This window comes from Trachemys scripta, chromosome 8 (assembly GCF_013100865.1).
Source record: "Trachemys scripta elegans isolate TJP31775 chromosome 8, CAS_Tse_1.0, whole genome shotgun sequence".
NCBI lineage: Eukaryota > Metazoa > Chordata > Testudines > Emydidae > Trachemys > Trachemys scripta.
Window position 1 is genome coordinate 53293164 of NC_048305.1, and position 22284 is coordinate 53315447.

A 22284-nucleotide genomic window follows, 5' to 3' on the forward strand; every position below is an offset into this window, starting at 1 on the left:
CCTCTTAGCCCGAGCCCCGCAAGCCCAGTCACCTGGCCTGGGCCAGCTATGGCAGGTGTCTAATTGCAGTGTAGACATACCCTTAAGGTCTTTTGAGGAATCACTTGGTGACAAATGAAATGAGTCAGTAAATACAGTAACTCCTCGATTAATGTTGTAGTTATGTTCCTGAAAAATGCGACTTTAAGCAAAATGATGTTAAGCGAATCCAATTTCCTCATAAGAATTAATGTAAATGGGGGGGGTTAGGTTCCAGGGAAATTTTTTTCACCAGACAAAAAAACTATATATTATGTAGATATACACACAGTATACGTTTTAAACAAACAATTTAATACTGTTCACAGCTATGATGATTGTGAAGCTTGGTTGAGCTGGTGAAGTTAGAGGGTGGAAGAGGGAGGGATATTTCTCAGGGAATGCCTTGCTGCTAAATGATGAACTAGCACTTGGCTGAGCCCTCAAGGGTTAACACATTGTTGTTAACGTAGCCTCTCACACAAGGCAACACGAACACAAGGGAGGGGAGACAGCATAGCAGACAGAGACAGACACACACCTTGTGTGTGGGAGAGAGAGAAAGATGCACACTGCCCCCTTAAGTAAGCTGACCCATTCTTAAGTGCATTGTCTTTTTAAGTGGATCAGGAAGTTGAGACAGCAGCTGCTGCCCCAAGTTCTCTCTGTCTCTCTTCGTCCGTGGCCCCTCCCTTCTCTATATGGAGAAGGGGTAAGCAGGGTGCAGGAGCAGGGGGGAGGGGGACACCCTGACATTAGCCCCCCCCCGCCTTTCGCCCCTGCACAGCAAGCAGGAGTCTCTGGGAGCAGCTCCAAGGCAGAGGACAGGAGCAGCACATAGCAGTGGGCGGAGGGACAGCTGAACTGCCGATTGATAGCCTGCTGGGCACCTGCAGCACAAGGAATTTAGGGGAGCAGGGAGCTGATAGAGGGGCTGCCGGTCCACCCTGGTTACAAGCCCCCACCAGCTAGCTGCAACGGGCTGCTCTTCCTGCAAGCAGTGGACAAAGCAGGCGGCTGCCAAACGATGTTAGAAGGGAGCATTGCACAAATTTAAATGAGCATGTTACCTAATTGATCAGCAACATAACAACGAAACAACATTAACTGGGATGACTTTAAAAGTGAGGAGTTACTGTAATAAGGGCTGGATCCAGGGGCCTTCACCCAGGTGAAGGTGCCACTGAAAGTCTTTTCCAGCCATCTTAGAGATTCTGGGGTAAAAGAATCACATTCCTACCAACACTAATTGCTTCATATGTCAGGTATATGGCATCAGGAAATCCACAGAAATTTTACCTGAATAAAGACTATAAAATCAAGTCTAATTATTCTAACTGGAATCATCTCTTTGAATGACATCACAGCCCCAGATCCTGCAAGCTCCAGAATCTGAATGTGACTCGTGGTGTCACTAAAAAAAATGTAAATTAGCTTGTGACCGCATAGCATGATGTCACATCATGGACTTATTTCAATGTGTCACAGACAGACAAATAGCAGCAATGCAAACCCCAAACATCCAGGCCTAGAATCAGCTTTGCTAATTAAATCCTGACTTAAGTATTTACACCATAGAACTGTAGCCTTTCCATGGCAGGGGATCAGTGTCTGTGGGTCTGGGAATTTGAGCCAATTCTTTTCCATTAAACTATCATTTTTCTCTACTATTATTCTGATTTCTTCTCCCTCCCAGTTTGCCAGAGACCACGTGTGGGACACAGAACTCATGTGACAGTGAGCTTCTCCATAACTCAAGAAGGGCTGGAGGCACAAAAGAGATGGAAATAATTTCCAAGTCACAAAAGAGTTTGTGTAGCATTGTAGATGTCACAAATTGCCTATTTTGAGGCTATGTTGTTATAATAATGGGGAGGGGCAATTGCGGCAGGCTTGTGGAAGAGGGGAAAATTTGATGCCAAACCATGAACTGTGCTTTGTTTAGGAGACAGTTGCATTGTTTTCAGGAGGACAATCTCATAGAGCAGTATTTTGGACTTTAAATATAGAGTTGATGAGCTAGAGGAGAACATGAAGTTGAGGGTCTTTTGTTAACTCCTTAGTGTAAGATGCTTTCTGATGTATTTGTGGCTTGTTCCTCCCTTGGTTTTTGTTACTGTCAGAATCAACTGCACGTTCAGGAAGCCAGAATTTGGTGAAGTTCCTATTGCCAATGAACATCAGCTCTCAGGACAGGAGTCACTGGCACGTGAAAGCTGACATTTTGAGTGTTGGAAGTGTGGGAACACAACCAAAGGAATGGAAATGAATTCAGTAAATAATGGGGAGTTCACATATGGGACTCTGTTATCGTGGAGAAATTCCACCACCGTGACATCTGCCTATGTAGGAAGGACAAATCCCTCATTTTCAGCTGAATAATTACAATCATTCTCCACTCTGTTCCTCTGAAAAGCTTTCCTTGTCCACTGCATTTCAGTCCACAGATGTTCCTATTCCCACCCCCAGATGACTCCATTTATAGCCTTCATATGTTGGTGAGGGTGGCACTCAAGGGTGGGAAAAAATGCTTAGAAATCCAGGGACACATCTGAAAAGCCTCAGAAAACTGCAGTTCCCCTTCTGTCTGACTCTGGGCTTGTCTACACTGGCAGTTTACAGCGCTGCAACTTTCTCGCTCAGAGGTGTGAAAACACCCCCCCCCCCCGAGCACAGCAATTTTCAATGCTATAAAGCGCCAATATAGACAGTGCCCCTCGTGGAGGTGGTTTTTTTTAGAGTGCTGGGAGAGCTCTCTCCCAGTGCTCTCCTGCGACCACACAAGCCACGTTAAAGCACTGCCACGGCAGTGCTTTAGTGTTGCCAGTGTAGACTAGCCTTCTGACTAGCATGAGAAATCAGAGTCATTTGTAAAACCCCAGGAGTGGGACAAGTAGTGCTGATTAAGCATGATTTGTCACAACTAGCAGGCAAGAGAGTTAGGACGGAATGTGAAAAGAGCAGAACTCTGTAAAAAAGAGAAGAGATTGTGTCTCTAATAAGTATCTAGAAGAGATATGAATTATATATCATGCAATAATAGACAATGGACTATAAATCCATTGGGTAGCACATAATGCAAGATGACAATCAGCTGACATATGACACATCCAGTGTTGGGTCGACGGACACTGAAAAATATCCCACATCTTTGATCTCAACTACAATGGCTGATAGCGTCTTCTTTGCCAGCAGTGCAATGATTTCCTCACAAATAGTCTTTGATAGATATTATATATGGCCTTTTCTATTGACATGCTGAGCTAAGAAAGGGTTGAACTTAGGCAATTAGCTCTAGAACGCCAAGGTAATTGCCATTGTGTTTCGACCCAACAGTCTCATCTGAGCCATGTAATGACAGACCACGCTCAGCAAGAAAAACTGTGGTTTCAACTACGCGTCTGAGAATGTTCTTCCAATAAGCACGAGCTTCCAAAAACTGGTTTCCATTTGGTTATCAATTCTGCCACTAACTTTCTTTCGGGCATTGTAGCTGCTAACTGACAATGTATGCTGCTCACTCATTGCATGATTAGTAATGTATGCAGTATTCTTCCAATCATTGAAACCTTCGCAAAACATTCCCCACTTTTTGGTATCAGAAAACAGGAAGTAGTAAAAACCATACACTTTCTGCTTATAAGTAGAATAGATGAGCCATTTTCGCTTGCCAATCTGTTTGTTAGGCTTCACATATTCAAACATTGATATGGTCAGATAACGATTCTGATTGGTGTATTTTCGCTTTGTCAATGAAAAGTCAGCATTTAGAGTCTGGAATTTCTGTGGGCCCTTCTCAGTCTAATATGCAATGAGCTCTTGAGAAGTCATGTCCCACTCGCCTGGATCGTTGGAGAAGGATATTTTTGTATTACTATCACTGGGAAAGTCTTCAGAGGAGTGGGGTGAGACTGCAGCTAGAGAAGTCACAGGAGGCTACTCCTTTTCATCAGGCGCAGGCGCAGCAGGTTCACTTGGGCTGGTATTCGCCTCGACTTCCTCACCACCGGACTTAGTAGGAGGAAAAAACTTTAGGAGAGGAGTACCTTTCAGCACTACATCTTATCTTTGCCGTCTTTCTTTGTCCTCCTTCAATTTTTGCCATCCTCCTTTCTTCGACATGGTTTCTATTGTCCAGTTTAAGCCTACTGTGTACAAAGTTCAATATTGCTTGGGCCCACAAACACTTACTTAGCCCACAAAGACATTGAATTCATAGTCTTGCTGGATTGATTTGTACAAAGCAATATCTAAGGAGACAAAAAATTTCTGATTGCCCTGCTACTGTCGCTCAGCTGTTCCTTCAATACGGAATGAAGGGCCTACAGTAGGGCCTAAAAATAGGAGGACCTTAAGGGTATAGCCTTATTAGCCTATGGGTTAATCTGGCCCTGGTGGCAGCATGGGCTAGCAATATGAGTATGTACTCAGAGTTCTGAGCTGTCTTTTACAGCCTGTGTTGAAACCTGTGCTGCTGCATCTTCACTGCTATTTTTAGCTGCACTAGCTAGACTAAAGCCAGCATAGGTATGTCTTATCATTGGTGGTTCCTCTATTCGTGGACTATCTCTGCCATGGATTTACATATGGATGCCTGAGATAATTCAGGAGTCTGATTCTGGAACCACAGATCCACCCGCAATAGGTACAGACATTTCCTGGTGGGTCAGCTGCCTGGTGGGAGAAACTTCTTTCTTTTTTCTTCCTTCTCTCTCTTTTCAGCTTTGAGGGCAAGGCACGTCTTCTCGAAGCAGGCCACTGCCTGATGGAGGATGTGATACCAGTGAGGTCAGTTTGTGGCTTGCTCCTCCCAGTTTGTGATGTCCACATTGGTGTGCCTTTGTAGTATTTCGTCTGACCACCACAAGATATGTGACCATAGGTGAGCGGAGAGTAGAGGGTTTGTTTTGGGAGATGAGAAAATGGCAGTTTTGATGATGAAAGGGTCCGTCTCAAAGCCATTACAGAGAACAGTGGCAGTCATCTGATTGTGAAGAAGCCTAAGGACCAGACGAGTACCCAGACGTCACCTCCTACAAGACAGGCCCAACAAAGAAAATAACAGAACACCACTAGCTGTCACCTTCAGCCCCCAACTAAAACCTCTCCAGCGCATCATCAGAGATCTACAACCTATCCTGAAAGATGATCCTTTACTCTCACAGATCTTGGGAGACAGACCTGTCCTCGCTTACAGACAACCCCCCAACCTAAAGCAAATACTCACCAGCAACCACACATCACTGAACAAAACCACTAACCCAGGAACCTATCCTTGTAACAAACCCCGATGCCAACTCTGTCTACATATCTATTCAAGTGACATCATCATAGAACCTAATCACATCAGCCATACCATCAGAGGCTCGTTCACCTGCACATCTACCAATGTGATATATGCCATCATGTGCCAGCAATGCCCCTCTGCCATGTACATTGGCCAAACCGGACAGTCTCTACGCAAAAGAATTAATGGACACAAATCTGACATCAGGAATCAAAATACTCAAAAACCAGTGGGAGAACACTTTAACCTGTCTGGTCATTCAATGACAGACCTGCGGGTGGCTATATTATAACAGAAAAACTTCAAAAACAGACTCCAACGAGAGACTGCTGAGCTGGAATTGATATGCAAACTAGACACAATCAGCTCTGGTTTGAATAAGGACTGGGAATGGCTGAGCCATTACAAACATTGAATCTATCTCCCCATGTAAGTATTCTCACACTTCTTATCAAACTGTCTGTACTGGGCTAGCTTGATTATCACTTCAAAAGTTTTTTTTCTCTTAATTAATTGGCCTCTCAGAGTTGGTAAGACAACTCCCACCTGTTTATGCTCTCTGTATGTGTGTATATATATCTCCTCAATATATGTTCCATTCTATATGCATCCGAAGAAGTGGGCTGTAGTCCACGAAAGCTTATGCTCTAATAAATTTGTTAGTCTCTAAGGTGCCACAAGTACTCCTGTTCTTCTTCTTAGGACCTTAATACATTTTGGAGGGCAGCCAAATCTGTCCACCACCTTCCACAGGGCTTCACAATTGATGGAGTTGAAGGCCTTTGTCAAATCGATGAAGGCTATGTGCAGGTCCTGATTTTGCTCTTGAGACTTTTCATGGATTTGGTGGGCAACGAAGATCATGTTGGTTGTCCTGTGGGATGGTCTGAAACCACACTAAGATTCCAGCAATATTTCCTCAGCAAGGGGAAGTGATCGGTTTAAGAGGATACTACAGGTCAGAATTTTCCCAGCAAGGCAATGCCTTGATAATTTCCACACTCCAACTTGTCTCCTTTCTTAAAGATTGTAACAATGTAGGCATTTCTCAAGTCTTCCAGAATCTTCTCATTATACCAAATTTGAAGAAAAAGTTTATGGAGTTTCTTTACCAGTTCTTCACCTCCAAACTTGTAGAGTTCAGCTGGTATGCCGCCTGGTCCTGCTGCCTTGTTGTTCTTAGTTTGCATGATGGCTTGTGTTACTTCTTCGAGGGCGGGGGGGGATCAGCAAGAGATTCTCGTTCATGTTGTTGAGGTATGGATTCGATAATAGTATCAGAGACAGTTGACTCATGGTTCAGGAGTGACTCAAAATCCTCCTTCCATCTGGCTTTGATGGCTTCACTGTCCTTAAGGTACATTGACCCGTCTTGGGCTCAGAGTGCTGTGACACCATGGGAGCATGGACCATAAATGGCCCTTTTGAAAAAATCTCATGTCATGTTGATTAGCGTAAAGCTCGATCTCCTTGGCCTTTTCTCACTACCCCTTGTTTTTGATGTCATGGATTTTCCATTGGGCTTCAGCCTTGAGTTGCTTGTATGACTCTTTCTTCTGGTGGTGTGATATGTCATTTCGCCATATGTGACAAGCTTTTCTTTTCTGGTCAAGCAGGCCCTGAATCTCAATGTCATTCTCATCAAACCAATCTTGGAGACGGTGCGTGACGCAGCCAAAGGACTCAATACATGCCGAGAGAATGGCAGCCTTTAATTCCTTCCAGAAATTTTCATTGCCATCATCAGCTGTAGATATGGCAGTTAACCTCTCTTGAAGACACTGCTGAAGTTTCTCACAAGTCACTATATATCTTGAAGAGACTTGACAATTAATTTCTTTTGTACTGATTTTGCCTGATTACGATGCCTTGAGACGATCTGGAAATTCATGATCGATCTAACAAGGTGATGGTCTGTCCAACAGTCATCGGTTCCATGTGTGGCCCTTGTGATGTGGACATCCTTTCGATCTCGAGCTCTAACGATAACGTAGTCAAGAAGGTGCCAATGCCTGGAGTGAGGGTGTCTCCAGGTTGATCTTATACTTCTCATTTTGTCTAAAGAGGATGTTCGTGACGACCAGTCCATGTTCCACACATTTGCTCAGGAGGAGGATGCCATTGGAATTGGCCTTTCCTACTCCTTCTTTGCCGATAGTGCCGTTCCAGAGATCTGACTCATGCCGGACTCTAGCGTTGAAATTTCCGAGGAGAACGGGTATGTCTACGCAAGCTGCAATCACACCTCCGATTGCAGCGTGGACAGACCCATAGAGAACCTCAGTTGGAATATGGCAGTTTTCAGCAGCACCAAATTCACACAAACGAGGACAAGGAAATCTGGGACACCTGTCAGATAAGTTAAGGGCTGGGGGGTGCCCATGCCATCACAAGGGAGGGGCTGCTTTGGGTGAGCATCTTGTTGTGCCTGGAAGGGTGAGGGAGAGAGCCTCCTTTTTCTTTTTCTCAGCCAAACAGCCTATCTCTTTTCCCCGTTCCCTTTCACCTTGTGGAAGTGGGGAGGGACAGGACTCACTGGAAGATCTGCGGGGCAGAGGTTCAGTATGTACCATGCCTGAGATGAGTCCTGGGGGACTTGCATGTGCTCTGCCCAAACTGCTCTCCCGGTTCTCCTCGCACCCGCACCAGCAGACAGTGAGGTTGCTGCTGCATGAACTTCGTGGGGGTGAACGGGAGGAGACTCGGGCCCAGCCGCCTGACAAGGTCTCTGGGACAGGATCCTAGGCTGCGGCACGGCGGGGAAGGTGGCAGCCACTCGCCGCTCTGCACAGCCAGAGCGCCCCCTAGCCCGACACGCGCAGGGTCGGCTGTTGCCGGCCATGGGCTCCCCTACCTGCTCTATCGTTGCCCCTTTAAGAGCCCTCTACGCGGGGCTAGCGTTCGAACCCTCTCCCTCCCTCCCCATTGGCCAGAGCGGGCGCGCGGAGGGCAGTGGAGGGGGGCCAGTCGACTGTTAGCGCAACCGGCGGGGTGCTCTGATTGGCCGGCGGGCAGGGGCACTATATAAAGCGATCCTGGCGCGTGGGTTAGCTTCAGTCGGCGGCGCGAGCGGGCAGCGCGCGGTCTGCGGGGCCGGCGGCGCCATGGAGTTCCGGCTGGAGGCGCACCGCATCGTCAGCATCTCGCTGGGCAAGATCTACAGCGCGCGGGGCCAGCGCGGCGGCCTCAAGCTGCACAAGAACCTGTTGGTGTCGCTGGTGCTGCGCAGCGCCCGCCGGGTCTACCTGGGCGAGCCCGGCGGCGAGTGCGCCCTGCCGCCCCGCCCGGGCCCGCCGCCGCCCCCGGACTGCGAGAGGCTGCGGCGCGGCTATCGCCCGTTGGGCTCGGAGGCAGTGGAGCGGGGGCGGGCGGATTTCCCGGCCGAGTGCCCCCGGAAGCGGAGCGCAGCCGAGCGGGGCCAGGTGGCGGGCTCCCCGGGGAAGAAGCCGCGGCGTGAGGCGGAGCCGCCCCCGCCGCAGGAGGACATGGAGACTGGCAACGTGGCCAGCCTCATCAGCATCTTCGGCTCCGGCTTCTCGGGGCTGCTGGGCAAGGAGCGTGGCGCAGCGGAGGCGACCGAGCCAGGGCAAGTCTGCTGCGAGCAGCCGGCGCTGCGGAGCCTCAACCCCTGGAGCACGGCCATCGTGGCTTTCTGAGCCCCGCCGCGGCCTGACCACTCTGCGTGGCCGCCCCTACCCCGCACCACCGGCGGGCGGAGGGCCGGGACTGGCTTCTTTCCAAGAAGGCAGGAAGCTCTGGGCGGCGCTGGGAACTTTTGGGCCTTGCCCCGCCGCCCTGGGAACTGCCCTGGGCAGCACCAGCACTTCACTTCTCCCTTCCGCGCACACGGACATGCCACGATCTCCTTTCCCCTGCGCTCTTTCCCACCTAGGGATCTGACTGTGCGACTCTTTGCCTTCCCATGTGGCGCCTTTCCTGCCAGGAATCTCCTTCCGGCTTGAACTGATTTCATGTCTCCCAACCCCAAACCTGCAGAGTGAAATTTTCCAGAGGCTGTTTCCATCCTAAACACTTGAAGCACTCCCCCAGATAATACTTTTAAGTTGGGAAAGACTTATGTTGATTGGAAGCTTCTGTTTTGACAAGCTGGAAGTCGGAACTTTTACATGGTGCTTTAAAATGGTTAACGCAATGAACAAGAAGTTTAGACTGATAGTCGTTGAGCCTTTTGGAGTAGGCTTGGTCACTCCTGGTCTTTGTTCTATAAAGGCTTGGGGATGTGCTGGGGCTCTTGTACAGTATTCTCTCTTCCACTGATGTATTTTTGTTTTGTATAAATGTAACTCTACGTGTATAACACGTATTAAATATTTTGCAGCTGTTTAAGTGTAGTCATATTTCTGTAGCCGCTTGGCCGGAGAGGGAGGGTGAGGGCTAGGTAGATAGCAATGGAGTGGGTGTGGTTATGTGGCTGTGGCCTGTATCCACCCTGCACAGCTAGAGGCTTGGGGTGGTTTTGGTTCCAACGCATCTGAATTGTGTATAAAGGGACCTTCTGTTAGGGGAAGATGGTGAAAACCCCTCCCAAGAGTTGACCAAGCCATCTGAACTACCTTTTGCTGCAGTCTATTCCCTGTTCAGGGCTGTACTTAGGCAAGCTGCCCACTGACTTTAGTGAGGTTTGATTGAGGAGGAAATGCTGAATGCATCTCGAGTTCTCCTTATTTATAACATATGCTCATTGGTCCAGAGACCTTTAGTAATGCACTTGTGAGTGGGAGGGGTTGTAACAGTTTGAGCTCTTATTCAGAAAATAGCGTGCAAAATTGTTAGCTTAGCACCTCATAGTTCATTGCATTGAGAACAGTTGCTCCATGCCAAAACAGCACTTAGACTACTACTCATCTCTAACTTGAATTTTTCTTGTATAATGTTCTATGTAGCTGTCAGATTTTGCAGTCAGTTGTTAGGTAGGGATATCTGAGTTAACCAACTCAAGTCATGGTTTCCTCCCCCCTTCCTTCTCCCTCCCCCTCCCCCAGGTTCCTATTCCTCAGAACACGCTCACCTACTTCTGCGGTAGACACCAATTGTGAGTGCTTAAAGTAATTCTGTAGAACAGCCCTTCTATGTAGTACTGAAGCAGTACTACTTCAAACAAAATAGCTATACATTTTAAGGGCTTTTGTCCTTATTTCCAAAGTGTGTTCAGGTTACAATTAAAGGTGACTTAGAGAGGGAGAAAATGGGTGTGTAACCTTATTTCATAATGCATAGAGAATTTTTCAAAGGAAAGTCCTGTTTTGTTGGTCTTAGTTGGGTAATGGGAGTCTTTTCAGCCTGTAATTGATAAATAAAGATTTAATTCTTAAAAATCCCATGCAAATGTGGGTGGAAATGTGTTTATGCTTTCCTGTTTTGCTGCTGTTTTATATTAAAATAGCCTGAAACATCTTTTATCCCCCTCTTTTTTTAAAAAAAATACAAATTAAGTCTGTCTGGGAAGACTGGACAACTAGTGAAATGATATCATGAGTGAAAGTTGAGCAATTAAAAGAGGATTTTTGTAGCTGTCTAGATAATTGCTTTTTGTGTTGATGTAGTTAGACATTCCTTAATGTTTTAGATAAGCGATGCTTCTGATAAAGATTCACTGATTTGAGGCTTAAAACAAACTATGCCCTGAAGCCCCCAAGTCCTTTAGCAAAACCATGTAAGGACAAGACTTGGCACTTCTAGGGTACTAGACAACCGGCAGAGGGGAAAATCTTGCTTTTGATAGGGAGGGAAAAAAACCTTTTGGGACCATCTTGCTCTGGTTTAAAAAAATAAAAAACCTGTGCATGTTATCTTTAACAATGACAGATTTTTTTTTCCCAACTGTTTTCTGGGTTAAGTACTTTTTTAACTTTAATCTCAATAGGGTTTCACTTTTGTGATACTTATGTCATACTGTATGGCTCTAACTACACAGGCTGGTAGATACAAACTCAATTCCTAATATAACTAACTTTTTTAGGGGGGGGAAGCTTTCACAACTTCATACATCCAGGAAAAAGGTCCAAAGCCCTCTTTTTCCTCTTTCCCTTATCAGGTCACCTTCAAACAAAGTCTTCAGTCCTCTACTGAAAAGGGTTGCCAACTGGCAGAGGTGAAAAAAGAACTGAGCTTGGTGGGGAAAAGAGAGCTGGATTTAGGGAGACTTTAATCCTTTAATTTATACCATTTTGTGCCCATGGGAACCCTCTCTTGCTGCTCCCTTCCCATGGTTTCACTGGGGAAAGTTTTGGGCCGAGAGAGGGCCCTGTTCTTGCGCAAAAGGGTGGATCATAAGATCAAGGTCTCTCCTGTCCAGTCAGGATTTCTATTCAAATCTTGAATGAGTAGATTTCAATCCTCCTACTTCCTGATTCGTCTCTTTGGAAAGCTATTCCCAAACAGCTTGAAGCATCTCTTAAAATATTGGCCTGTGTAGACATGGAGCTGTTCCTGCTTATCTCTGTGTGAATACTCCTACTCTGGAATAAGTGTCCACACGTGGAGTTAATCAGGAAAAACTCCATGTCTGCACATCACCCGATGGGGGTTCTGTATTTAAAAGCCAGTAAAGGAAGGAAGGTCTGATGTTACAGCTGGGCAGAATGCACTGAATGCCTGTCTACATTGTAGAGAAGCCATAACATCCTTTCAACAGAGTGCTTGGCAGTGGTCATATAGTTAATGTCCAAAGAGGAGTTGTGTAATTGGTGTCCAATAAAATAGCTTGGTGGTTGGCAGCATCTGAAATGGCAGCACTAAAGGCTATTCTGGTACATATCACAACTCTGCTTCTGACTGCAGTGAGCCATCCAGTTTACATCTAAATGTATGGTTTCTCCTTTATCAAGTGATAAGTAGTCTCACAAAAAAGGGCACAATCCAACTTCACAAGCTCCCCCCAGAACTATCTCCTGGGTTATACCATGCAACTAACTGACTTCAGTGGGGTTTCATAGATGTGATAGAGCATTCACCTGTGGGGCAGTGAGTAGCAGCATCCCCACCAACTAGTATGGTTCCAACTCGCAGAATAGCTGAACTTATTGGTATAAGGGGAAACAAGACAACGTATTTACAAACGAAGGTGGTTTCACCAGTGTCTGGAAACAAATGTACCAGGAAGCTTGAGTGCAGCAGAGATTTTTTGTTTTTTCTTGATGGCTGTGCTGGTTAGACAAAACCATAAGAGTGGGACATAGTGAATGAGAGGCTGTTCTTTAGTTATAGCTCTGGAGGGATCAGCTGAACTATAGTTGTTCCTCATGCTATTGGCACATTCTGACACTGGTTCAAAGACTGCACGTGGCCTCATGCTTGAGGTAGTGCTGTGTATTCCCCCCCCCCGCCCCCCTCCCCTGGGAGAGAGAACTTAAGCTTCCTGTTACTTCTGGAATTGTGATCTATGCAGCAATGTACAAACTTCTCTAGCAAATCCTTTGCACCTTCCTAAAGCATTAGCCCTCTTCTGTGGGAGCCGCTGCAAACAAGAATACTGATGGAATACCAAACAGCAGGCCCACATCGAAGAGACATTAAAGACGCACTGAAGCCTCGTGGCAAATAGTCAACTGTATCTAGAATCCACTTTATATCAGATTTTCCAATACCTTTTATTTTCTTGTTACTATGGATGCTGGCATATAAAAAGGAACTGTGGCCTAGGTCTTCCAAGTTATTTGGGTGCCAAACTCCTATTGAAATATGAGGCTCTGGGCCTGTGTTCCTTAGTTCATCTGTTCTATCTTCTGATTCTTCCTCTTGACTTTCTTCTGTTGATGGCAGTGCAGTTAGTTTGCAGTGAAGGTGATGGCACAAACAGAATTGAGGCTGGAGAAGAAGAAACATGAAGAATAGGCACACAAATCCAAATACGACTTATGTGCAAATGCCCATTGAGGAAAGAGAAATATATAACTACACCAGATACAAATTAAAAACTTCCACCACTTGAAAGATAGGAAAAGTCTTATGGAAACTACTTAACAAGGCCTAGAAGGATATGACATAATAGTAATATGGCAGAATCCTTGCCTTCCTATAATAGCAATGAACGTTGCACTATTAAGAATGAAGAACAGCTAAAGCAGGGCAGCAGGAGATCTGTGTTCTGTTCTCATCTCTGCATGGACTTGTATGTGACCTTTTCAGCACCCTGCCTCAGTTTCCCTAGCTGTAGTGCTGACCTGGAAGGGCTGCTATGAGGTTTAATCAGTGTTTTGTTAAGGTTTTGAGGGCCTGAGTGGAAGGTGCTATAAAAATCCTTTCACTTAGGATGAGAAGAGGGTGGTAATAACTTGAAAAGAGCTGGGCTGGAATGGGGTGTGAAGTCCTTCTCCCATGAAGGAGATGTATCTTGAGAGAAGGGGGAATGCATTTGCTTTCACCTTTCCTATACTGTAATAATTATTAATGAATTATGGCCAATTTCCACCCCTGGTGTATGAGCTATTGCTCTAATTAGGGATGCCTTCTGGAGAGAGGAAATCATTTTAAAAATACATTTAATGGTAAGGGAGCATTAATGCTGTGAATCATCTCTTCCTTTTAAAGATAAATATGTATTTCAGCGGATGCCAGCCAGTATTCCCATCCAAGATAGTGGACAAAACAGGCGTGGGTAGAGGGGAGGTGAAAAGGGACACTGGATTTGGCTTTTAATGTGTTCTCTCCCATTTGGCACACTCCAGGGGTTCCCTGAAAGAACGTGCCCCAAGATGACCCTGCTTACATATCCCTTTTCCTGCCTCAGGGAGCCTAGACTCATTGCTGCAGCATCTCCATGGGACTTGTCTCAGCACTCTGGAATCTAGTGAGCTGCTTGGAGCGAGGGAGAGAAACCTCCAGGGGCTGCATTCTTGATGCGGCCACTCCCTTGCCTAGAGAGGAGCAGCAGCTGGTTGCTGCCCACTTCAGGGAGAGCTGGAGCCGCAGTAACACTTGGGCGTTGAGAGGAAAACACTGGAGAGGTTTAAATAGCAGGCTGGTGCCTTAATGGAGAAGGGGAAAAAGTATGTGTGGAGGGGCTTGAAAAAGCTCCCTGCATTTTGTGGGGGCAGGGGGAGGGGGAGAGGGGCAGCTGGTGCTTTATAAAAACCTTCCATACTGCCCCTGTATAGATTCTAAGGGTTAATTGAAGGGGGGGGGGAACCTCATCTCCCCCAGCCCCGTGGAAGCTCTTTGGGACTTCCCTGTCTATACAGTACTGTGCATCCCTCTGATGCTATAGAGATGTTAGTTAACCTGGGTAGAGGGAGAATTTCCTCCCCTCTCAAATATTTACATCCTCGTCTTGAGCTCTGTGCTGTTAGGTTAGGATATGTTTGGTGTGCCTGAAACTACAAAGGTAGATAGAGCTGGCTAATGCTTTCCCTGCTGGCTCCTGGAGTTTTCTCTAGGGCAGAGAGGAGAGAGCTCTCCTCCTCTCCAGTCTTGGCCTCAGGCTATTGCTGCTGCTCTGAGGGGGGGACACAGGCTCATTGGGAAAGAATTTGATGGTACAGGGAGGGTTGCTAATGGAAAAAGAGGGGAAGGTTGGCAGGGAGGGGTAGGGTTTGGTTTGCTGACAGGGCTTTCAGAAGACCAGAGAAGAGAGAACCTTACCCTAAAGGACATGTACAGACTCTGCAATCATGGAAATGCTTCTGCCAGTCAGGGTACAGGAAGCTCAGCAGTGGGGCCATGAACATTGGGTGGAAAGACCCCTGTCTCGGAAGCAGAAGTGGCAGCTGAGCTGGGGGTACCTCACCTTGACATGGCCATAAGCAGGTGAGATGGCAGACGCTACCTTGAAAGTGTCAGCCATTTACGGGACCGTGCTGTTCAAGGGGGCGAGGGGCCTAGTCCTAGGAGTACTAGTGCCAGACTGAACTGGGCCAGTAAACCCCAGAAGGTGGGGTCAGATCCAGACCAACGAGAAGATGTGACCGCCATCACTGCAGAGCTAGAACTAGATATGCTGCCTTGGGGTCAGCAGAGAGAGAGAGAATGAAATGACACGCTTCTCTGATTAGCAAATCCAAAAAACTCCATTTGAGTTTTGGGTCTCTCTTGCTTCATGTTTCTGCTGACCCTCTCTCCTCTCCTGTCTGAAGTGGGCGGTGGTGATTGGTGGTGGTTTGATTTTGTTTTGTTTTTTTGTTTGGGGTGTGTGTGTGATTTTTGTTACTTGTGGGAGAGGGACAACTGTGGACGAGTCTTGGCGCTGTAGTCTGAAACTGTCCTAATGTATTTCCCAAATAGTAATGCAAACTTCAGTGAGAACAAGGAGGAGGAAAAAGTGCATTCCTTGCCCGAGAAGTCATGGAAGAAAGGATAGGGAATAGATAGCTCAGGGGGAGAAGGGGGAATTTTCCAGGCCTCCCACTTAGAACTAATTCAAAGCTTCCAAGATATTTAGTCTGAAAATACATGGGGTGAGTTCAGGGCAGACACACTTGGCCTTAATTTGAAATTTCCTGGCTATTGTCAATCTGGGTCACAACCTGGATCACTTCACTTCCAAACTATTTTTTGATTTGGACCAGACAGAGGGAGCTGTTTTGACTTGTGTTTAGGCAGGTGTTTGTTAAAAAACATGTAACACTCTTGGCAAACCAGAACAGCTCCTCCCTTTTCTTTTTGCAAGGTGCCAAGTTCCAATCTGGAGTGAATATTTTCTACAGCTGTGGTACAAACCACAGAAAATAAGAGCTTTAGAATGGAAAATTGGATGGGTCCCTCCCTGTATAATGGAAATACATAGAGTACCTGCTCTGGTAAAGTTATTGCTCCTGGTCTTCTGCCCCTCCTTGTCTACTTGCTTGCAGCTGTAAAGACGGAGACTTGGGGGCAGGATGGTGTGGTCTTTCAACAGTGTGAGAGTGGAGCAGGTGAGTGCATCCATGCTGTCCAATGCATAGCTAGAACATCTTCTATTTCTACCTCTACCCAAGGCTTGATCAAGAGGTGGATATTATAGACCCATGCCCAGGGCCCCATGATAAAAGCAGACTCTCAGCTTTCATTTAAAAACAAAAATCCAGCTGCCATGATGGAGAAAAGCCTGAAAACATGACTTGTGTAGCTATGTATGCCTGAGTCTGCAGGCAGCTTGGAACAGTAGCTGTAACGGGGAATCTGTCCATGTATCTCAATGGGGTGTTATCTTCAAGGGCTGCTAATGCCATTGCAGCAGGAGGCATATGGACAGCTGGAGAAGCAAGCAGTGGGCCCACCCAAGTTGCTGGGGTGAGTTCTGTGGGGCTCCCTGGCTGTGCACACTTGTCTCTTTGCAGGGTGGGGTGGGGAAAAGATACCCACTCATGTTGGGGGTGGGGGGAGCTACAGAGGAACCCCGAGTCATGATGAGCCTAGGGCAGGGGTGTCCAACCTGTGACTCGGAGCCACATGCGGCTCTTCAGAAGTTAATCTGCGGCCCCTTATATAGGCACCAGCTCTGGGACTGGAGCTACAGGCTCCAACTTTCCAATGTGCTGGGGGTGCTCACTGCTCAATCCCTGTCTCTGCCCTGACTCCACCCCATCCTGCCCCCTCCCCTGAGCCTGCCATGCCCTCGCTCCTCTTCTCCCACCCTGAGCCTCCTGCATGCCATGAAACAGCTGATTGGGAGGTGTGGGGATTCCGGGGGAGGCGCTGATCAGCGGGGCTGCTGGCCGGTGGGAGGCACTGGGAGTGGGGTGGGGGCTGCTGATGAGGAGCTACTGATGTATTACTGTTGCTCTTTGGCAATGTACATTGGTAAATGCTGGCTCCTTTTCTGGCTCAGGTTGGCCACTCCTGGTCTAGGGCACCAGATTTCCTTAACTCAGCTTTGTCCGTACATTGACTGATCTTTATTTTTGAGACAAATAACCCTCTACCCTAACCATTCAACCCTCTCCTTTATGCTGCAGAAATAGCCCTGAGATGCTGCTACATCTCTCCAAGAGTCTTGGCAGTCGGTGCCAGCAGCAAAGGCTGCCTCCCAGCACTGCCGGCTAGGACTCTGTCATTCGCCCCTGTGCTGTTTTTCAGGGTGCCCTCTAACACTGGAGAGAATAACAGAATTGTCTCCCTACTGAGTGGAGCTGATTGGAGTCTCCCCATTGGGAAGGTTATAGCTGTGTCATAAGGATTGTAAGTTTCCTCCCCTTCCTATGGATCTGTAGAAAGCACTGGGACTCAGTAGCATGTTGTGACTGTGCAGGCTTTGGGCTCTTGCCAGCAGTATTAACGGTCTAAGAGAAACCGGCATGGCTGTCTATTGTTCATGTTCAGTGCTCTGGTTAGGAACCTGTGTGGTTTCCTGGGGAAAAGATTTCCTCCTCTTTCCCTCAGCCGACAGTGTCTGACCTCTGCTGTCGTCTTTGATGTTGTAGGGGATTAATCTGAGCCTAAGGACAGGTTCAGGCATGTCCAATGCACAGGAGAGCTTTGCACACAGCATTGGGGAGGAGGACAATGAAGCTTTCTATTGCAGCTCCACAAGGCAGCTGAGCAGAGTAGGAGGAAGGAATGTTTCTATAAGTTGTTAAAGATGGATCTGAGCCCCCGATTCATTTTCCCATCACTCCAAGCACTGGGATGGGATGGTTCTTAATCCACACAGATCTGAATATTGGAAATTACTCCTGTCACTACAAGCTGAGCCCAAACCCCAGAGCTGAACATCTGTGGACAGTCAGATGTCCAGGATCCATGGATCCACGGGACTCCAGGCTCTGAAATGTGCAGATTGGGCCCATCTCTAATAGTTCTGTCCAGTATTTCTAGGGTCTCTGTCACCGTAATTCATAGACTTTAAGGCCAGAAGAGACTGTTTTGTTAGTCTAGTCTGTCCTCCTGTATAACACAGGCCAGAACTCACCCAGTAATCTCTTCCTCAAGTCCATAACTGCTGTGATAATGTAATACCAGCGTGGTGGGGAGTGCAATCAGTAAGATTCCCAGAGAATTGTTTGTAATGGACTCTGGTCTTTGCCTCTTCTAAGTTCAGCAGCTCTTCCTGGTCCTCTGTGTTCTTTAGTGAGGCTTATATTAAAGTCACATCAACAAAATGACTGATTTAATCTCAAAGAGAGAAAACAGGTGTGTAGGAAGAGGGAGGGCAGAGATGCAGATAAGGTGAAGAGTGAGCAAGGGAAAGCACAAGGCTGTGAACACAGAGCTGGGAAGAGAGAATAGAAAAGAAAGAGATGTAGAGGCAGCTGAAATAGGAGAGGGAGTGTAGCCAGTCAGAGAGTAAGATGGGGAGACGAGGGCAGAGTATCACCCACACAGAAATCTGGAGAGCAGCCTGAAAGTATTAACAGAGACACATAAGGACAGGAAAGAGAGAGCAGGCCCAGAGAAAGTGGGGAGACTGAGCCAATAGCGCCCCTCCTCCTCCCCCCATGCCTGAACAGAGGTTGGAATGTGCAATTTGTTTCCCTGCAGCTTGATGCTTCCTGCAGCCAGGGACCGTTCCCTCTTCGACTTCCCAAAAAGAAGCAAAGGCTCAGTGGATGCCCCCTCTCCTGACCACCCCCTCCCTTCCTCCTGGGTTTGAGGGCTTGCTGCAGGTTCCCGCTCCTTCCCAGACACACAAATGAAAAGCTCCAGACAACAGAGCAAGGCAGGCCAGGGAGCATGCAGACTTCCACACCCCCTCTCTTCATGTTCAGCAGCCACCGGGGTGGAATTTCACTTGGGAAGATGGGGGAGAAAGTGACATTCTTAGAGAGAAACCCCCGTCAATCTTCAGTCACCAAATACTGGCAACAAATCCTCCTCCTATGCCCTTTAAACCTGTTATCTCTTCTCTGCCCTTTCTCCTAATGTGTGTGTCGTCCAGTTCTCTGCCACTGGGCTCCTGCTGATCGCAGGTTACGGTGCTTTCCTACTGTTAAGCATGCTAGTTTCAGGGTAGTGGTGGTCTGCGGATGACGATAGTTCAAAGCCCAGCTTAGACAGAAAACTGATGTGGGCTTTCTGGTCTTGTCCTTGTCCTGAGTGGACATGGAGCTGTATCACCAAACCAGATGTAGCATGAGTAAGAGTGGTGGTGGTCTTTCAGGAAATTCCCATGACTGGCATAAATGGCTGCCCTGAGGATCTAGTAGGAACACTGGGTGCCATTTTCAAAAGTGATAAAGTGGCTTAGAAGCTGAAGTCCCATTGAGTTTCAGTAAACCCAGCCTCCGAAGTGCTTAAGTCATGTCTGAAAATGGGAAGTAGGTTCCCAAGTGACTTGGTCACTTTTCCCAGTGTTTCTCAGTATCTGACAGTTTTCTCTCTAAATGCTCCCTAACCAGTTGGGGAGTTTCCCTTTAAACTGCCAGGAGTTTGGGAGCATATCCCAGCACACACTTTCTTCTGTCCCTCCCATTGTCTGAGTAAATACAAAGCAGTCTATCTATGACTGGGGTTTCTGCTGTTTGTTGACAAAGGCTGTATGGGGACCTGGCCCTGGGGATATTATGGGTGAGGATGTGGGTGCAGTGGCAGAGATGTGTGGGAATCCAGGATTTGACTAGCAAGGATGCTGCAAGTCAGAACACACTTGCTTTCCTAAAGATGCCTGGAGGATGCCTGCTTAGCAAAATTTGGCCACTGGCTAGAAACCATTTATAGTCCCTTACGTGCATGGGAGTCTCCATTGAAGGATTGTTTGGCATCTTGACTCTACAACAAAGGATCCATTAAAAATGAACCACTGAGTCACTCACAACTGTAAAAGGAAGGAAACCGCAACTTGTGCAGAGCTTAGACCTCGTTTGCTCTTAGGCCCAGATCCCACTGAAATAAGTTAGGAGCCTAAATGCCATTGTGGTGTCTGTAACTAGAATGTAGTTTTCTTTTTCTGACTTGGCTCAAATCACTGCTGTGATTCTCAGATCCCTGTTAAATTCTAATTTTTGCTGCATGGAAAATGTCTTCTTGTATAACAGCCATATTCCCCTAGCCTAGCTGATATTGACTTACAAATCCTCACCCACCAGACAGGAGTAATTTGGTTTGGTGGTGCATAGACAGTGTAGCCCTTCCCCAGGTTAACTTACTTTTCCATGATACTTTTACTTTTACCTTTAGATACCTTGTTGCTTTGGTATGTTTCAGTGTATATGGCACTTTGTTCAGAGTGACGGAAGGGTCCCCTTCAAGTTTTGGGAGTTTGGGGACACTGGAATCCCAGTTCAGGTGTTCTGGGAAACTGGCAGGAGTCGGGGCTGTATCTCCTCCTTGCCATAGCTCACCAGTAACAAGTTTTTCTCTGGGCTTAGTCTGTTTATGTTGCAGCTTACTTCTGAGTATACAGCTGTGGTATACAATTGTAAACTCGGCTAGTATTCATATGAGCAGCACTGATCTGAGACATGTTTTATGGCTATTGATCCCAAAGGTGAAAGTGTTAAAGGTGTTTATAAACTAACTCTTTCACAGTCAAATATTAAACAGCGATAGGTGGTGTGATCAATGAAGGGGGAGTGTAGCTCCCTTTATGGACACTCAGCCAGCCAGTTAGCTATAAAATCCCTGTTAGTAGCTGTTCTCTACTTGCTTTAGCTGTAAAGTGTTAAAAAAGTCCATAGGTAAAAGGAAGGGAGTGGGCACCTGACCAAAAGAGCCAATGGGAAGGCTAGAACTTTTTAAAATGGGGGGGGGGGGGAGAGAAATGTTCCCCTTTGTCTGTCTGTGTTGTTCTCCTGGAGAGCACAGACAGGGCTGGAACTATGCTGTAAAAAGCTTTGGGGCAGGTATGGAAATCATCAGATCATATCTAAAAAACTACTCATTTAAAACTCCAGATATGTAAGTAGATCAGGAAATATCTAGGAAGATGCAATAAGGTTTATCTCTTTTATTTCTTTATGGCTTGTGGACTCCTAAATGCTAAACCCAGGTGCTTTTGTTTAAAGCTTTAAGCTGGACCTCAAGAAGCTACCTTGATGCTTAATCCCTGTAGTTGTTTTTTTTAAACCTAACAAAAAGTCTAAATTCCAGATGTATTTTCTTTCTTTTTGTTTTTAATAAAATTTACATTTTTTTTTTAAGAACAGGATTGGATTTTGGTGTCCCTAAGAGGTTTATTCATGTTGTTTATTTAGCTTGTGGCAACAGTTGATTTCTTTTGTTTTCCGTCTCAGCTCTTCCCTGGAGGGGTGGGGAGGTGAAAGGGCTTGAGGGTACCCCACAGGAAGGAATTCCCAAGTGCGCCTTCCTGGGTTCTAAAAGGGGTTTTTGCACTTGGGTTGTGGCAGCATCTACCCATCCAAGGTCAGAGAAAAGCTGTAACCTTGGGAGTTTAATACAAGCCTGGAGTGGCCAGTATTAATTTTTATAATCCTTGCGGGCCCCCACCTTCTGCACTTGAAGTGCCAAAGTGGGGAATCAGCCTTGACAGATGGGTTAGGGGTTATTTTTAAACCGAGCCCTTGCTTTACTCCATTACTTGGCAAACACAAGCATTCATTCAAACCAAAAGCTTATTAATTAAACACAAGATATAACAACAAGCATTTCTATTGAAACTATGGTTGAGTGATTATGTTTGTTTTGCACAGTCAGAGCTTATCAAAGTCTCCTTTTGGAGTCAAACTACACTGGTCTACAATTTTTGAGAAGTCGTCTGCTTCAGAGATAAAATGTGCTATTTATTATGTATTTTGATGTGCTGAATTCAAATATGACAATTAAAACAACTGGCTACTGTTTCTAAGATATTTAAGTTTTTATATTTTATGTCTATGTATATTGTGTAGATAATAGAGTTTTAATCATAAATTGTAAACCTAGGTCTTTTCATGTGTTTATGGTTGCTTTACATGATAATATTTCACCTGTCCTGTTTATGTAACACTTTAACAATCAGCAAAAGGGTTATATAAATAAAATTTATTATGTACATAGTTTAGTCCTATTCAGTGTCTACTCGGCGCTTCTTGGCTTGTCTCTTGTATTCATTAAATGGAGCATCTCTTGTCACTGTCCAGCAATAGTCTGCAAGCATTGATGGGCTCCAT

At 46.4% G+C, this 22284-nt stretch overlaps 1 protein-coding gene and 1 long non-coding RNA gene across 2 annotated transcripts in view; both read left to right on the forward strand.

The window, feature by feature from the left end:
* LOC117881983 overlaps nt 1-22284 on the forward strand; it is a 59328-nt gene that overhangs the window by 10295 nt on the left and 26749 nt on the right. The gene's annotated exons all lie outside the window — the stretch shown is intronic.
* On the forward strand, nt 8338-9652 carry IER5 (immediate early response 5). The gene has a single exon (XM_034779891.1). It carries the CDS (start codon nt 8410-8412, stop codon nt 8959-8961), a length of 552 nt encoding a protein of 183 aa, XP_034635782.1. The 5' UTR covers nt 8338-8409; the 3' UTR covers nt 8962-9652.